Here is a 19,043-nt window from a genome sequence, read left to right on the forward strand (position 1 = left end):
CTTTGTCTTTACTGTGATATTAAAATGTATTTCATTTTTAGGAAACCTATGAAGGTAATATTTGCATGGCCCTTGATAAAGATCTCTAATTTACTTTTCATGCAGAGGGGATTGGCCCAAAGACCAGTTCATTCCACCTTATGTTCCACGTTTCCGAAATGGTTGGGAACCTCCTTTGCTGAACTTCATGGGAGCTCCAAATGAGCAAGAACTCAATAATTTGGCTGAGTCTGTAGCAAACTTTGCAGAGCAACAGAGGAAACAAGAAATAAAAAGATTATCAGCTGAGGTAGGTTAAAAAGAAAAATGTCTTCTGGGATGCTGTTGGAGTGGTTGCTGTCTATTACATCAGTGCAAGCTCAGTGTACTTACAGAAAAACTGTGTGAAACCAAATATCTGTTAAGCCACCAAAATGTGAATAGCAGAATTTTGCCTACTGCCCTCCTTGAACTTGGTGCATTTTCCCACATCAGCTGAAAGGACAGTCCAAGCCCCTAAGGTTTGTTTTGACTCTTGTCCTGTGCTTTCAGGTTCCACTGATTTTTGACTGTATATATTTTAAGAAGAGTTTGAATGAGGGTGTTGTCAAATTTGCATCCATGCACAAGAATACAAACAACAAAAAAAACCAATTACCGCTTTAAACACATCAAGGATTTTGTTTTGGAAGTTTTTTTGTTTTAGGGGGAAATGAGCTTAAATTTAATAAATTGATATATTGAAATAGCTTTAGTCTAATTCAAAGATTTGGTAGTCCAAGTTCCCCTGTTAGCTATGTTGAAATAGAAGCAAAGCTAAGAATTTTCTAAGTTCAATCCATAGACTTTTGTATCTTCCTTGTGCAATTTACAGCAGTACTGTATTCTGAGTATATCTCATTGCTAGGATTATAAAATTATACCAGTGACAACAATTGGATATAGAAAGGAAGATTCCAGGGAAAGATTTCAGAAGAATCACTGAATACCATGCTTTCAAGAAATGTTTGTCATAACTGCCATCTCTGTTAGCACAGTTCAGCTTTCTAGTGTTGAGTTACTGCCATGAGCGCTTGCCCTGTCCTGGGGCAGTAGCTGGCCACTTTGCACTGTGCTGGCTGGTCCTGAGTATCTGCACAGGGATGGGGCTGGCTGGCAGAAGCTAAAAAGAAAAAGCAGTTTCTATCTTATACAGCTTTCATCATGAAAACAATCAAAATTTAGAATAGTTTTATGGTTAGGGTATTTTTCTCAGGTATAGGAGGTATATTCGGTCTTAGCTGGTAAAGCTGAGTTCATCATGTACTGTTTATCAGATTTTGTGGGATGGCTTTCTCTTGCAGAGCAACTCTCTGAAGTCTTCCTGGAGACCAAAAAGCTTCCCTACCAAAAGTTTATCAAAACTACCTGTGGAAAAGCTGTAACACTATATTTTGATGAAAAACTGCACTTAAAAGCATACACTACATAAAAAGTTAGCCAAGCAAAGGAGACTAGTGTGATTCATGCTTGGTTACTAAAAACACTGCTTGTCCTTATACCTAATAGGATTCACAAGAATAAATACACCCTAGTTCTCCCCCACCCTTCCCATCCCCCCCACAAAGCATTTATAGGGCTAATGGCCACAACAACATGAAATGTAGCTGTCGCCCTCCCCCAGCTCCATACTCATCTCCTAAAAAAGCCTTGTCAAAAATTGTTTCACTGCTGTTCTTCATTGCCATGCAAGTGGGTTTTTTTTAATGCTGTGCTCCCTGTAAATTAAAAACAGCATCAACAACAACAGAACCCACAAACCAAAACAACAAAGCAAGCAGAAATCACAGTCTTTTCTCCACGGTAATCATGTGAAATGTACAAAATAATATTGAAAAATAGGGGTATTTTTTATTTTGGTTATTAATGAAGATGTATACTACATATATTGAATTAGCATTAGTTGAAAGAGTTATTTTGAGGGGGCAAATAAACTGAGGTGTTTTGGTTGTATTGGTAGGTGTGTTGACTGTGCCTTTTAGTCTTCAAAAGAGTAAATAATAAGAGTAATAATAATAATAATAGTAATAATAATTCATTTAAGGCATCTATGTGACTGGCACCTGTGATGTCAAGGCCTGGTTTCATGATTCCATTCACGATGAGCAAGTCATTTAACCTCGGTACTCTGACTTCCCACACCTGTGCCTCCTCAGTACATCCCTTAAGGGAGAAGTGTTCAGCTGCTCAATAGCTGTGAAATGTGTTAGGTGCTCAGCTGGAAAAGCTGTGCCAGTGCAAAATGTCTGCAGCAAGAGGACTCTCTAGAGTTGGTGATGCCAGAAGAGTTTTTGTCTTATAAATCTGTCATGAAAGCTTATTTAACAAATAAGTTCTGGCAAAATAAGATGAGAGCCAACTGCTTTTTCCTGGGCAGCACCAACAGAGGGGTGGCCAGCAGGGAGTGGGATGTGATTGCCCACCTGCAATACTGCATCCAGGCCTGAGACCTCCAGCACCAAGGAGGATGTGGACCCGCTCCAACGTGGAGCTATTGGATCAGGTTCAGAGGAGGCCATGAAGATGATCAGTGTGCTGGAGAACCTGTCCTATGAAGTTAGGTTGAGGGAGCTGTGCTTGTTGAGCCTGAAGAAGAGGAAGCTGAAGGGAAACCTCATTCTGGCCTTCTAGTTCTTAAAGGGAGCTTATAACAGAAGGGAAACCAGTTTTTTACGCAGTCTAATACTGATAGGACAAGTATAAACTAAAATAGGGGAGATTTAGGATAGACATTAGGAATAAATTCTTTACTCAGAGGGAAGTGAGGCCCTGGCACAGCTGAACCACTCATTTTATCTTTTGGGAAATGGACATTAAAATAATTCTTAGTAGAAGCAAAGTATCATTGCTGGATTTAAAGTTGGATTTCTTTTAAGGACTGCTGCTTAAAAGGAATTTTGTAAGTGTTTGAATATTCTTATGTGTCTGTTTGTAGTAAATTGATTTTTTTTTTTTTTGAATTAAAATCCTTAATTACAGAGTATTACCTTCCTTTTTGCATTTCTTCTTTGACTTCAACCACATTCTGTAAGAAGGCAACTAACATAAATGAGCCAGTTGATATTATGATCCTGCAATGGGATGATAATTTCACTTGTAAGCTTTTATTTCTTTTATAGATGTATGTTTAGCTAGCTGAAGTTTTATGGCTTTGTTTTTATTTAGAATTGGAGCTCAGAGCAGCTTCTTAGTACAGTTTATTTTAAAGCCACTCAGGCACTGCTTATGACCTGTGTTGCTGTAGCAATATGTAAGAGGGGACATGGACCTTGCCCCGGAGAACTGTTTAAAGAATATCCACTGCAATATTAATGCAGGGGATGACTTAGGATAGAAATTCTTTTATTCTTATCCTTTTGATCTCTCTGTGTACGTATTTGAAATGCAGAAGCTAGTAACTTTTCATAGCAGAACTATGAGCACATGAGAGCACAGCCATGCAAGTGCTGGTAGGGAGTGCCGTGCCATTGGTAAGGGGAAGCAGCATGTTGCAGTGCATGACACTAATCCCCTTCCTGGCTTTGTCTTTGTTTTGTCTTGCAGCCTCCCAGTGTTCCCGACTACCCTCCGGCCGATGGGTACGCATTCAGTAACACAGTGTACAAAAGAGGGCCTCTGCTGGACCAAGGGGCAGCTGTTGCTGCCTTTAAGCAAACTGTTAGCCGCCATGTAGATAGGTAACACTGAGTCAACGGCGTACGTGGTGCTGTGGATAACTGTCCCAACTTACTGACTTGTGGCTATTGGGGTGGTGGTGTCTGTTGGTCTCAGGTTGTGCCGGGAGCAGACCTGTATTTCTCTAAGGCAGCCAGCTGCTCTGATTGCAGCACGTGTCTGCCTGTGCTTCTCCAAGGCACACCCATGTGGCTCTTTCAGTATCATTTCTATGAAACTACTGCGTTTATACTGTGAAAATCATGCTTTTGTCAAAAATGATTTAGTGGAATTCTAACTTAATTAAGGACACAAAATCCTCCTGTTCGGGTTTAAATTTTATTTCTGCTTATGTTTCGCTTTTTAAAAACTATTCTTTGCTTTTTTTATTGATTTATTCATTTTCAGCTACAAAGAATGACAAGTCTACTCTCAGATTTATCTGTCTGTGTTTTGAATGATTGTTTGATTTGTTGAACTACTCACTTGCTACCCTTTTAGCAACCTGCTTTGGGTGTTCTCGGCCAGTGCAAAAGTGCCCATGTTTAGTGACTGATTTTTTCTTCCATTCTTGCTACGATCAAAGCTCTGAAATGTTTGCATAGCAACCAGGATCTTTCTGCACACACACTTTTCATCCCCTTTTAGCCTAAGTCTGATTTGCTTAATGATGAAATTCACTGATCCTTGGAGACTCAGCCCTGTCTGCGTGGAATATTTCTGCCAGCACAAGCTATGAAAGTAAAGTGGTGATGGGGATGATCCCCCACACCAAACTATGTTTATTGTATATCCTTACATGAACAATAGTTTGACGGATTTCCCATAGAAGGTGCTTAACCTATGTTTTGGGTGTCATATTGCTGGTAAAAACAGCATCAATGTGACTCTTTTGACACAAACCTTTGCATAATCTCTAATTTTGAGCTCTTTGCTAGAAGATCCTGTTGTTGATATGCATGCAAACAAATTCCCATGTGGTGTGCAGTGTGAAGATTCCATTGTTTTCCTGAACATTGTTTTCCTGAGCATCCTGAATTCTTTATTACAACAACAGCCATAGTAGTCATCTCTAATCATTTTCTCAAACTTGGTTACTTCCAGAGTTCTTGTCTGAAAACCACTCAGCTTGAAATCTAAGTGATCTGCACTCAAAATTCCTTTCTCTTTTATCTGTAATGTGATAAGACCTGTTTTGTCCTTTCAGAGTAAGACTATTCTTTGCAAAGGCTGCTACCTCTTTTTCAAGTTTAGAGAACGGGACTGTTGCATTGCCCCCTTGATAGTATCAGTGTATCTGGCCACAGCTGAATGAGTCATCCAAGCTTCCTTAGTAGAAAGTAAAGAGAAAAGAGCATTTAGTGTAAATTGAAGCAGTTAATGTCAGGTGAAGTCAGTCTTTTGAAAGACCTGAAATGAGATGTGTGGAGGTGCCTGCTTCTCACCACTGACAATAGGAGGGAGTCTAGATGGCTAGCACTGATGCAGACATGTACATTGAGCCTCTATGTCCTTGTCCAGCCCAACATGAACTTCCTTTTATTAATTGGCTCTTGAGACACATGACGTGCTCAGTAGACATTTGTTACTGGATGAAGGCTATTAATATGCAGTACCCTAAGTAAATTCCATTTGCAGATAAATTTTAAAGCACCTGTGAATAAACAGGTGCAGGAGGGGGTTTTGGGGAAGGAGTGAGAAATAGGAGCTGAATATTTCAGCCATCATTTTCTGGTGCTTGTTGAAAGCTGGTTTTCCTTGTGAGCAGTCTGAAGACAGTGACCAAGCCACCCAGTGTCTGCAGAGGGACAGGTAGGAATTGTAACCCTGGGACCTTCTGTTAATCTTATTTCAAGGCACCAGGACCTCCAGTAAGCCATGCTTTCTTTGGATGACTTAAACTAAATGTCAGGATATTAAACCTTGAGAGTCTTACTAGATATACCAGGGGCTCTCTTTGATGCTAAAGGAGTAGTGAATCATTTTTTCAGTAAGTTATATTGTGTTTCAAATTCAGATTCCATTCAGTTTGTTTTTTGTGCTGCTGTCTGGGGAATAACATGGGGACTCCATGCAATCCACCAGGCTCTCATGCAGCCTTGAGGGGGATATCTGTGCCCCAAGTAAATTGCTTGGCTCATTAAGCTAGGTTTGAAAAGTTGTGGTCTCTTTGTAAGTGTACAACCACCGTCCAGCCAATGTGCTGGGGATGCTGCTTCTCTTTATTTTTAATTCTTCCTGAGTTATGTTGTATAAAGGGATCAAGATTGATAGCTGTGGACAAGTTAGGAAGACAGAGTTAGTAAACTGAGTTTGGAAAGGTGGTCTAAAAAACTACTACTAGGTGTGTTAGTCATAGCTCTTCAAAATTACATAAATTTTGAGTGGGTGGCTGAAAAAACTGGGATTACTCACACGTCTCCAAACTTCATAACAGGTATTCTGCAGGCTGAGGTTCATCCCTTGTTTTTCACTCTCTTCTTTAAGTGCTTGTACTCTCTAAGTGTTTTGTCTTTCTCTCCAAATAATATGTTTTCAATCTAAATATGACTGTTCCTTTGTTCTGTTCTTCAAGTCAAGTGAGACAGTTCTCCACAGCCATGCAATAGCTAGGTAACTACTGGATTGCTGAGACACACACCTGGGATCCGTGGTTACACAGCCCAAACATCAGCAACCATCAGCATTTGTATCCCTGTGCTGTGATGTTGTATGGCAAGCCCTTGTTTATGCAACGTTTTAACTGTTGTGTTGTTGGTTTTTTATTTTATTTTTATTTATTTAACTTTTTTGCTTGATATGGATTTGAGTTCTTGGGTGTGATTTGTAACAGGCTAATAATGTTACTGTTTCTTTCGGATGTTTTGAGGGGCTTGGGGAATTTCTCAATTTGAAGAGGTGGCGCATTAAAGAAACTAGTAACTTGTTACCCAAAGGTTATCTGAACAGATCTTTCCTCAAAGAAAAGAGAGCTGCTGAGGTATACTGTGGTATGCTTAGTTCTACAATGAACTCTGTTCTTAACTGCCTAGACATAATTCTACATTTATAATTGATGCAATAATTTGAGTTTCTTAGCAGTGATGATACCTTATGGACAATTAAGCGAAATGGCCTACAGAGGAAGCTGTTTTTTAAATAGTATTTAGTTCCATTGGTATCAATGTCAATTGTGACTTGAAGCTTTATTTGTAATTAATACTAGCAGTGCAACTTCATGCAAAGCACAAGATACAAGTATATTCATTCATTAGTATGGCAAATGACCATGTAATCTTCTGTTGTTCTGTATAGGAAAGCACAATAAAGTAGTGTGCATAATTATCTAAACACAATATCACTTGCAGATCTAATTTGGTATCATGCATACTGTAAGAAGTGGCCCAAAAAGGTTATTGATTCTACAATAACTCAAATACTTTTTTTTTTTTCCTCTCTCATTTTGTTGTTGTTGTATGAATATTCAGTCAATAAGTCAATATGATTTGGAGACAGCAGCAAGCTATCTCCTATATTTTTGTTTAAATGTTTTGCAGCTGGTTGTTTGTGGTTTAACTTGCTTGAACATCTCACTGAATGTCTGATCATTACATTGCAGAAACTATGAGGCACACAATAAAACACAGTCCAAGAAATATGCCAAATGCAAGTATGAATTTATGGCAAGAAACAACAGTGAGCTTTCAGTCCTGAAAGAAGAGATTGTAGAGGTAACATTTTTGTGAAAATATGAATTTTTGATAGTTATGACTCATTTCTCTTGAGACCAGTGCTGTAAATATATGTGTGTGTTTCTTCTGTCTTCTCTAGTGTAGCTTTTGAAACATCATTCAGTAGTATGTAAATAATTGGCTCTGACAAACACTACATGCCTATACATGGGGCAGAGTGAAAGACCATCCTGAAAGCATTGGTACCCTGGGAGACAGATAAATGTAGAAAGGAAGAAGAAACAGAAACAAGTGTTTTGTGTAAATCTACACTCAGGTAGCCAGAACCCAGTTTTCTGCTATCTGTCCTGCCCCAGTTTTCTTCTTACTCAGAAGTGCACTCCATGTCTGTATCAGTCTGTTAGTAGTTTCTCCTTTTGCCAGCAGCATGTAGGTTGTAGAGTCACAAACCTCTTTGCACAAGTACTTGATTTTAATTCTGCCACATTTCCTGCATATGTCTGACTTCATGCAGGTTTATTTTGCTTCCATATACTTTGTACCATATAGAACTAGTTACAGTGATAATCAAGGAAGCTTACAGTGGTTTCCTGATGACATCAGCTCAAGGTCTGTTGGCAGCCACAGAACCTGGCGATGATTTTCTTTGGAAATGATGCACCATTTAAGTACCGTCAGAAAATATAAGTAATTATTTTAACGAATTATTTCAGATTCTGGATGATAGGAAACAGTGGTGGAAGGTCCGGAATAAAAGCGGCAACACAGGCTTTGTGCCAAACAACATTCTGGATCCTCTGAGGAATTACGAAGGAGGTCTGGGATTGCCAGAACCTGTGTACACCCGCACCATCCAGGTACTGTCTGCTTGGTAAAATAGAAGCTTTTTATTGAAGTATGCAAAGAGAAAGAGATTCACAGCTAAGCTAAATTGTCTGCACAGGCTGCCAGTAAGTCAGAAGTTTATATTTCTTTTACAGGCTGAAGTTCATTTCTATATTGCATTGAGTATAACAAAAAAAATATATAAAGCAAAATAGAGATGTAACAAAATAGAAATATAGCGTAGTAGAGATATAGAAAAATCTTCTCCTGTAAGTTTTTTCCCTGCTTATTTACTAAGAGGTAGTAATTTCCATCCTAATGGATGCTTATGTGTTTATTTTAATTTCAAATATCCTTTGTGCATTGATAGCTGTTGATGCCAAAGAAGGAGTTTGAATTATTTAAGGTAGGGTCACCTTTGTGCCTTCTAAGAGAGTGAACACTAGCTTTTTTATTTTCTCTCTCTGCATGTGTTTCTATCTTTGTCCTAAATGTATTTACTTACTGTGTTTTCAGAGATATAAAAAGCAGATGTTCTTACTTTTGAATTCCCAAAGCAGGTATTTTCAAGTATTATCCCTGCACATCATAAGAACTTTAGTCTTCTTACATAATTTTGATTTTCTTTTTTTCATGTTATGATATGGAATTAATGTTTTTCTTCTTGTTTCATAAATGTGCTGAAAATAATAAGAGGATAAGATATTCAGAAACCCAAGCAAAGAAATGAAACCAACACCCCTCTTGCTTACACTTCCACCCTCCAAAAGACCTTTTATCAGTGCAGTTGTCCACCGTTTTCAGATGATTTTGAAAACTGTGGAGATAGATCTGGATTAAGCAGAAATTCCAGACTTGACTCTGAATGAGACTTTCAGACCAAGCAGATGCCAAACTTCTGTTAAAAATTGAATTGAATTATATTTTATTTCATGAAATAGTCATTCCTTCTGTCTACATACACCAGCTGATGATTGAAAAACAAGATACGCTGTGTAGCTGTTAGCAGTCTGCATTGCAGACTCATCTAAAAGCCCCAGCTGAAGGTGCCACTGTGCCAGATGATATGCGCAGAGCTATCTTGAAAGCTGCAACTTTCACAGTGTTTTCAGTCTTTTCACAGATATGGAAACTCTCTTGAGAAACGGATCCTATGTTATTTCTGGCACAGTCATAGCTGGTGTATCTTGAGCTTGGTGGGCTTTAGTCAGATCACTTCTGAGTTTTTCCTGTCCTTTCAAAACTGATTTTTCTTTTTAGCTCTGTGTGAAGTGAAGCATGTATCTGGAGTGCTTTTCAAATCCAGATTTGAAGGGATAACTTATTTTCTTTAAGTGCATGTTAATTTTGTGTGTTTGGAATTTGCCAGGAAATAATATTCATAAGACTGAACAAGTGTAGAACTGAGTAGAGCTTCTCATATTATTATTTCTGTTGAAATGCTCTGCAGGTTTTGAGGTTTTCTGTTTGATATAATTGCGTGACATGGGAAATAGTAATATAATCACTTTTGCAAAGCGTTGTCCATGAAACCATGAAAATTAGGGACGGAGAACAACACTCAAGATAATTTTGACTCTTTCCCTCTGGCAGGTTGTTCCCTACAGCTTATTGTTTATTTTGGTTGTATATTCAAATGCGAGCTTGGAGTGCAGAGAAACTATTTAAGTGTATAATGAATTACACAGGACAAAGGGAGTCTTTATGGAGTGTGTCAGTGATGTTGTTCTCATCTTCACAGTGATTATGATACACTTTCCAGAGTACTGCGTGTGCTCATTCATCTTTTTCTCCATGATAGATACATGGTTCATTTGGGATCTGTTTGCATAATCCTGTTTGTTTTCATAATAGTACTATGAGACATTGCTGCTATTTCAGGGAAAAATAAGGCACTGAAGGGATTACTGCCTGGCCCAAGGTCAAACAGGAGAGCTTGTGGGCAGAGAAGGGAACAGAAACTCTTGCCGTCAGTGCCTTCACAAGACCCGGGACATGAGAAGGCTCTTAGTGCCAGGCTGAGTGTCTTCAGTTTTCAGAAAGCTCCTCTCCAAGTGGTGTGTCACCTGTGGTGAGCAGCCTGCTCCACTGTGGTGGATAAGTGGTGTGTATAAGGGACACAACCTTCAAACCATCACTGGCCAAAATAGATTTCCATATTATTATGAAGAATAAGGATTCAATTGCAAGAGAACACTTTTTCTTTCTATTCTTCTCCATTCTGATACGTTTTTTTCTGAAAGCTGGGTGCCTGATTATCATGAGTATTCTTACAATTCAAAGTTTGTTTTACTCTCACTCAGTTCCCTCTGCTAGGAACCTATGAGTCCTTGTGGCAGATTAGATTCTATTTTTTCTCTTGATCCCTTTCAGGATCTAGGTCCCAGCTAGTATCAGTTCAGAGCTTTCATGAAACTGCAGGGGACACCTGCAGGAATGCTGCAAGCAATGTCTCAGTAATTTCAGCATCTTTGTGAGGCTGTATTAGTACATTGTCTTTCTTCTGATTAGAAAAAAAAATACATACACACATATAAAATGCCAGATAATTTTATATATATATATATATATGTATAGTTAAATCATCTCATTCAGTATTTCTGTACATTTAGTAGAGCATTTTGATGTTTTTTTGTTTTTGATGTTCATCATTTAGTCTGCCTCTTTTTTTAAAGCAGCAGTCATGGTTTACCATCCTCTACAGACTAGCATCAAGTTTTCCAGGCACTCAAACTTTTCCTTATGTACAAGCTTTTCTGGTGAACTTAGGAACTAATTAATAATAATATTTCATTTTTTACGGTGCCTTTTGTTTATTTTCAATGCTTTTTAGAAATATGAGAAACACAATTATGATAGAGATGTGTATCTTGCTGGGTGTGATAATTAATCTCATGACACCCTTTGTGAGGTGAGGCAGCTATTTTCTCAGTGACATATATAAAATCCTGAGTGTAAATGTGTATTACACAGCAAAGTGTAAATGTTAGGCCAAATGCAGTCTTATAAATCTTATTTTAATAAATCTTATACTGTCACACTTCTGTGGATAGTTATCCAGGAGCCATATATCTTATATGTAAACACCAAACGTCTCTACGTCATCTGGGACAAATGATCTCCATGTTTGTTGGTAATCTCCCCTCAAGCCTCTTTCAAGTCTCTTTGTTTAGCAGCTCACTGAAAATATCTCTCTGTGGGAATTTGTTTTCTCTCAAGCAAAGAATCTGTGCTCCAAGTTAGTGTCGTAGTGTCATACTCATCTTTTGCCAACTGGTATCTTTGCTGCAGATCATGTTTGTTTGATAATGAAGGTATGCAGTTGCCAGGTGTTCATTGTGTTGTGGCCAAAGAGATGTCATGTTTTTTGATCATGAGCCAGTATCTTTTTTACTTTGTACATATTGAATGCTCTTTAAAGTTGCCATCAGAGCAAGGCTTTTTGATGGCTTTTAAAGGATGGTAGCTTTCTGTCCAATTCAACATTGCTCTACTCCCAAATGATGGACTGACACTTATTACACAGAAATGTACTTGAATAATTGTAAAAAGTATGTGATCCATGGTGAGAATTGAAAATCCCCACTGTGCCTCCCCATCATATATATTTCTGTAAGAAATGGAGGCTAGGCATGGCTAATACTAATCTGATTAAGAAAGTTCTGTTCAGATTTCTCCTTTTTGCCTTCTAATACACATTTTAGCAGAGAAACATACATTTCTCATCATGGGATTTCAGTAGGCAGATGGTTGTCTGTATAATAGCTGAGTCCTCCAAAGGAAACTCAAGACTTCACTTGAAATTTGCTCTCCCAGTCCTAGATACTTCATTGACCCTTTTGGGTGCAGGCAGTTGGTTCTTTTTTGTCTCTTAAAATACAGCCAGAGGAAAGAAGGCACATGCCCCAGAATGACAGGTCCACAGTGTGGGTCTCAAGAAAAGATCCAAACCACCATGCTGTTGGCTAGTCTAAAGCTGAGCACTCTGCATTACTCCTGGTGTCACTGCCAACAGCAATGAACATGAAAATGTTCATAAAGAGAGTAAATAGAAAGTGTTGTGTTCTCTTAACAAGAGCACTTCCCAACACAAACACTGCTTATGGTTGTATCCAGTGACTCTTTAATGCTACGTATTTGCCATAGCTTGAACACACATTTCCTGTTTTCGATGTCAAAATGTGTTTGAGAACACATTGTTCCCTGTTGTTTTGTTTTGTTTTTTAACAGAGATTGAAAATCAGGGCTGATACTGATACATAAAAATATTATTTAAAAAAAATAGATACAATTGTATTGAATCTTTATTTTTCTTTACAAGATCCAGCCTGTAGTATGTTGGAAAAGAGCTTTGGAACCTCTACTTTTTTCTCCTGATGAATAAAAATACTTTCTAGCAAATAATAATAATAATCTAGTCCCAGCAATCTTCTCTGATATATCCAGATTGTTAATAAGTGTGCATCATCGTTGTTCAAAATAATATAATGGATTTGTTCCAACTGACGTGAACTAAATGTATTCCTAAAAGAAAAACAAAATGCAAGAAAGGAAGGAAAAAACACAGGATTTTTCTGATGGCTGTTAGTGAATTAGTGGGTACATGTTTGTCAGCAGCAGTCTTTAACTTGTTTTGTAAACCAGTAAATAGTTTTAAGCTCAAATGAATAAGTTTTTGATACTGTACCCACTCTGATTTAATTAATTCTTAATATTCTTCAGTTATGTGTACAATGCATTCATCGTTTTTGTTGGTTGTTGTTTTTTTAAGCATCTACTTCTAATTTTCTGTGTTTCGATAAGTGCTTTGAAAAGAGGTCATTGCTTATATAGTGTCACATCATGTATCAAAGTAACCACTTCTCCATTTGTTGTCCAAAAAACCCCACCTCATTATACGAGTTGCTCAGTGAGTAAGAAGAGCTCATTGTTAGCATTGATGTTCTTTTGCTTTTAAATTGCTAATATGTGTGAAATTTCAGGAGCTACTGTTTACCTTACTAACAATACTCTTCGATATGATTTATTCCATTTTCCTCACAGCAATTGCTGGGAGAGCTTTCAGAGGTAATAGAGTTACTGTTCTGATATCGAACCTCAAAGATTATTCTTTTGGAGTGTGTAGTTACCAAATTCTGTAGAGCATGCTTGTTTTGTTTGTGGCAGTGAACAGAAATGATGGGATGCATGTGTGGATCTCCTCAGAATATCCAGAATTAAAGAAAGGAGTGTTTAAAAACTGAAAAAACAACGATGTTAAATTGATTCAAGTGTATAATTATTTGTTGTGCATTGTTCAAGAAAATCTGAAGTGTATTTCCCTGTAGTTTCGTCTTTAGATTTATAATTTGAGTGATGCTACCAGTTTGGTTTCAGTTTTCACTCCAGCATGCAGTAAGTCATTTTGATGAGAATTGTGATTGCAGTACAATGTTTCTGAAGCAACATTAATAGCATCTGTTGAGAGCTATGTATAATGTTTCACTATCGCCACTTTTGGATTGAGATTGCAGTGACATGCAGCTGATGCCTTGGTTTGTAATGAATCCTCTCTACCATTAAAAGAGTGATGCTTTTTCCTTGCATGTTGTTTAGGAAGGTCAGGGACACACATGATAGTACACTGTGGGGATAACTGCCTACACATTTGAATTTGTGAACGAACTACAGACTTTTCTGTATACTATATTAAAATATTTTAGTATCTGAAATTCTTATATTCATTAAGATAATTTTGGCTATGTCTAATCTATGTCTAATAAACTATGGAATGCTTACTAAATACCTATTAAGGCATTGTTTCCACCAAAAAACAGAATTAGTAAGTACACGTTATACTGCTTGTTCAATTTTATATTCCTCATTTCACTTTTTTTTTTTTTTTTTGGCATTTGACATTTTAGAAAATATTCTGTTGTCTTTACATCAAAGTACTGGAATACAGAAAAGTCAGTCGTGATTCTTACTCTTATTTTAATTTCTCCGCAGCATAATGCAGAAAATGAATACAAAATGACCTATATGAATGCCTTTAAATCACTTAAATGCTAAAAACTGAAACAAGAAAGGTTTAATGGTGAATGTATTGTAGGACAATATGTTTGCTTCAGTTGCTGACTGCTGCAATTGAAGTGGAAAATGATCTAAAGCAGGCAAAATACACTTCTTTGCCCTAGGCTCAATGGAACCTTATTGGATAAATGTTGGACTGGTGTAACTGTATTACTTAGCTATAACTATCGCAGTTCACGTTCGCTACGAAGTGCCACTCCCATACGTTAGATATGTACCATGCTGGGAATTCCGGTAAGAAGGCAGTGGCTGACGTTTAATGAAGGTCAGCTTGTTTTCAGGGTAGTGATGTGCTGTTCGGTTTCTAACATATGGCTCCTACAAATATTTCCCTACTTGATCTGCCGTAAAACCTCTGCCTCCAAGGACTTAGTGAATGGCATTTTAGGAAGGAGCAATGAGCCTGAGGAATGTACTCCTCTATTTTCATACCAAAGAAAGCAGACTTCTCATAACTATAAAATGAGGCATCAGTACTGAGCAAACAAACTTTAATATTAATACTTCAAGCTTTGTCAGTCCAAAACTGTAGAGAGGGATCAATGTTAAAACAGTGAGATGTGGAACTTGAACTGTTGGGAAGAAAAGGCTGGCATAGGTTGCTTATGATCTTCTGGGCTTTTCTGTCACTGGGATTTCTTTGGGAAAATGCACGTCTTTTCCTGCAATTGGCACCATTTTAAAGGCAAAGAAGGAGAGGAATTATTCCGCAGAATTAATTTTGAGGCACCTGCCAGCTAGCTATTAACAGCAAGATAATTTGCATGCTGTTGGAACACTTCATAAAGAAGGGGGGGAAAAAAGCCAGCAACCTTATTCAAAGAGCTGTGGTGTTTGTGTTTAATTGCATTGTTGCACGTAGTGCTCATACAGATAGTTGTAACAGCACAACTCAATGGGTAGGAGGAGCAGGAATCTCTTAAACAGTGTCTGAAGTTCAGGAAACAATGAGCTACCTCAAATTCAGTGACTTTCCTAAGTTAAACCATTAGTCAGGCTTGGTAGTGACTGGATGCATTCATTTTTTGCTCTTTCTAACAGAACATTTCTAAAACGTATGTTTTTATATCAATAAACTCCAGCATCTCAAAAATTTTGTAAGCTGTTCAAAAGTGCCAGATAGTAAAGTTCAGAATTTTAAAACAATTTTATTTATAGAAATCATCTGCTTGGAAGAAAGAAGCACGTCTCAGATGAGTTGATTGTTCTGAATGTTATGTCTAAAAGTGAAGGAAAACACCATACCAGATCACATTTTGTCAAATTTTATAACTGTGTTTGGCAAGGATGACGTTTTGTGCAATAAATGAAACCAGATGGTACAGAGCACCCCAATATTTTCTTCAGAAGCCAATTTGTCCAAGTTTTGTTGTCAAACCGAGTCTCTCTACATCTTTTCAGAAGCAAAGGACAGACTATGTTGCTAAACAACCTGATCCAGTTCCTGCTACTCCTTCACCGCCTCCAATGCCTGCTCCGGTTCCTGCACCTGTCCCCCTCCCTCCGAGCACCCCAGCACCCATCCCAGTTCCTGTGCCCAAGGCGCCAGCAACTGTCAGCCGCCAAAGCAGCACCTCTAGCGACAGTGGTGGTAGTGTTGCACGAGACAGCCAGAAGCACAAACAAGTTCCTGTGGACCGTAAGTTTGTCTAAGAAGCAAAAGAATGCTTTTCTCCCATCCTTATATGTTTTGCTTAATCTTAAAATTCCTTAAAGCCTTTTCTTTCAGATAAATGTTTAAGAACTGCTTAGATTTAACCCCATATTTGAAATACACGTGTTCTCTATACAGAGAACTGTATTTGAAATACAATCATGAAAGTAAGTAGGAGCAAAAACAGCCTTTCACCTGTGCCAGTCCTGGAATAGTATATTCTCACATTCTCTTCCGTTATGATTATCTGGGATCTTCACTCAATTTTCAACACTGCAAATGCTCATGCTATTACTCTGGGTAATGTACACTGCCTGCCTGAGTTCACTACTGCATTCTAATTAAATCACTTTTGAAATCAGTTGGGCTCTTTTTACATTTCTCTCTATGATCATCCGTATTTCTAGGGCATTTACACCTTTCTGAAATACAAATCCAAGGCTTCCAAGGAGGCTTACAATGGCTGATGTATAGAAAACATGTTTTGGTGGTAATGTAGGAGACTTGTCTTTATAATCAGGACCCTTGGTCAAAGCAAGAGAAATTGGCAGGCCACTAAGCAAATTTGTGTGTCCTTGTCTTAGGAGAATTAGAAGACATAATCGGTAGCTCTGTTGGTGGAAAAACATGATAACCTGCAGCCAACCAGTGTGTGGCAGTCATGCAATATTCTGCTTAAGGTTTCTTTGTAATTATCAACCAAAACTGCTGCTGAGGCTCCCACTCTGTACCAAATGAATAGCAGTTAGGTGAACAGAATTTCCCTAATCAATAATTTCTGTCCTAAATATACTGGAAGTAATGAAATTGCCTAGCTCAAAAATAACTGAAATTTGTTGGCGAGCACTTGCTACAGCTTCAAAACCAGTTGTCCTTAAAATAATGAGGTTTTAGCTGTTTAGGAGTTGACAGTTTTTCCAGTCCCCTTCCTTGTCAGAAGATCTAATTTCCACCTGAGATCAAAACTGAAACCAAGTGTAGTCCTTTCTGTAGAGGGCTCCTTTCCCTGCACTCCCTGCAGATGGGAAGCATCCCTGCTTGAATACCTCAGCCTGTTGTGGTGTTGCCTGGTGGTAGACCAGCTCTCTCCTAGACTCTGAACTCAGGAGGACTCTGGGACTCCCTTCAATTTTCTCACACAACAGTCTAGCTGGTAATTAGAACACACCTCACTGCTTCTTCCCAAACAAACAGTAAGGCCAGCCTCTGCCTTTGGTTTGTCTCTTAAAGGAAAACACAAACCTGAGGAGTTTTTTACAAGAGATGTGGAAGTTGACAGTGAACTTTCCCCAGAATATTTTTTATTATTAATTAAATTTAATAAATAAATATTTATTAATTTTTCCCTCCAAAAAAATATTTTTAGCTCTATTTAAGATGCTTTTCACATGCTGCAGCAGATGTGCATTTCCTTGGATCCATAATGGCTTTCTCTGTCTACTACAGATGATAAATTTGAAGGCCACTCTGGCTTTAGGCATGGGTTATGAAGGGTTACTGTAGACCAAATGGTTGCAAGGCATCATCTACGGCCCCTTAGGTTCCACTCAGGCCAAGGCCTTGCTTGATGCCCATTGGGCTTCAGGTGCCTACCTTTCCAGAAAATGCCTGCCCCTACAACAGTTGATAACAGCCCTTCCCAATCAGCTGCAGGGAACGTGCACTGCAGCAGCCACCTCTACTGAATGTATTTTGTTTGTTCGTGATAATGGACCTAACAATAGTATGAATTTGTTATCTAACAGCTAAATATTTATCTTTTGATACACTCCTGGTCTGGATAAAACCTAAGTCTTCCAAAATCCATGTAAATAGAGACACAATAGCAATTTTCTTGTGCTCTTCCTGTTTGGGAGAGTAACTGGTGCATACAACAATAACATTGTACCAAGTCTTTGTATTTGTATTTCACTGAGCATGTCATTTTGGCTTCCAATTCATACTTTGGAGGGGAAAAAAAAGAAACACATAGGGTCTGCATGCTTCAGATATTTTGCTGGAGATACTTTGTCTGCTTTCAGCTTGGGGCCTGGGGCTATGGATTTTTCTTTTGTAATCTAAATTGAAATTGGAAAAAAAAAAAATAAATAAAAAATGTTTTTATTCATGTGACTGGCAAGAGATACGAGTTCTTGGAGGATTCTTGTGAAAATATAGAATGAAATGAGAAATTAAAACATTTTTGCTGTCTTACTGTTTTTCCATATAGTGCTGTATCCTTTTCCCCTGTTGCTATCAAGCGTAATGGGAAGCAAGGGAAACTTTTTCCATCCGAACGCATCAGAAAAGTTAATTTAGTTACTCTTTGTGTATCGAAGTGAGAATGTGGAATAATGACAACTGAAAATACCTTGTTAAGGAAATGGAGATTTTTTTAGATAACTTAAAAGTTGTGCATCATTAAACTTACGTTGAAAGAAATTCAGACTATGACAGTTGAAGCCTCTTTGCCCATTTTCCATCTTGAGTGATAGACTGTTCTATCTACTTCTGCAGCACCAAGTTTCTCTCTTTTTTTCTGGTGTCTCAATGGAATTTATGTATTTATTATGTTTTGGTTGGTAAAGGCTGGACTGGCAATATTGAAGTCTTCCCTGGGGAACAAGGTGAATAATAACTTAGAGCTAACAAATAGATCTTTAAAGAGAAGGAAAATAATAGTAATAGTAATAATAATAATAATAATAATAATAATAATAAATAAAGTATAAGACTTAAATTAGAGCCTTGATAAAGCACTCTGGAGAGTAATCCCTGTGGGGCACCTTACTCTCCAGGCAGGAAATCTCAGATGGAAGAGGTGCAGGATGAACTCGTTCACCGGCTCACCATTGGCCGCAGCAATGCCCAGAGGAAGTTCCATGTGCCACGGCCAAACATCCCAGTAGTGAACATCACGTACGACTCCTCACCTGAGGATGTGAAAGCGTGGCTGCAGTCCAAAGGATTCAACCCTGTGTAAGTTTGAGAACAGATCTGAGAAAATTATTAGAAGTATTTTCCTTACATTTAGTTGGGTATAGTCTGCCTGCTTTTTAAAATCAAGCAGCTTTCAGAAAAGCAAGGCACTCTAAAACAGTGTTTTAGCAAATATGTCTATTTCTACCTTGTGGTTATATATGGAGAGACATATATCTGAAAAAAATGTG

At 38.1% G+C, this 19,043-nt stretch overlaps 1 protein-coding gene across 14 annotated transcripts in view; it reads left to right on the plus strand.

Annotated features, from left to right (window-relative positions):
• Positions 1-19,043, plus strand: part of EPS8 (EGFR pathway substrate 8, signaling adaptor) — a 129,249-nt gene that overhangs the window by 103,781 nt on the left and 6,425 nt on the right. For 10 of the 14 annotated variants that reach the window (XM_015867723.3, XM_085543431.1, XM_015867688.3 and 7 more), the window contains 6 exons: positions 106-289; positions 3,562-3,695; positions 7,271-7,382; positions 8,057-8,200; positions 15,642-15,879; positions 18,672-18,852. In XM_015867723.3, the coding sequence (XP_015723209.1) occupies positions 106-289; positions 3,562-3,695; positions 7,271-7,382; positions 8,057-8,200; positions 15,642-15,879; positions 18,672-18,852 (993 nt within the window). The remainder of the gene's footprint in view (positions 1-105; positions 290-3,561; positions 3,696-7,270; positions 7,383-8,056; positions 8,201-15,641; positions 15,880-18,671; positions 18,853-19,043) is intronic. The other 4 variants (XM_085543456.1, XM_015867733.3, XM_015867744.3 and 1 more) reach the window with 1 other exon arrangement.

This window comes from Coturnix japonica, chromosome 1 (genome assembly GCF_054131305.1).
Source record: "Coturnix japonica strain WE chromosome 1, WE-NBRP24, whole genome shotgun sequence".
Lineage (NCBI taxonomy): Eukaryota > Metazoa > Chordata > Aves > Galliformes > Phasianidae > Coturnix > Coturnix japonica.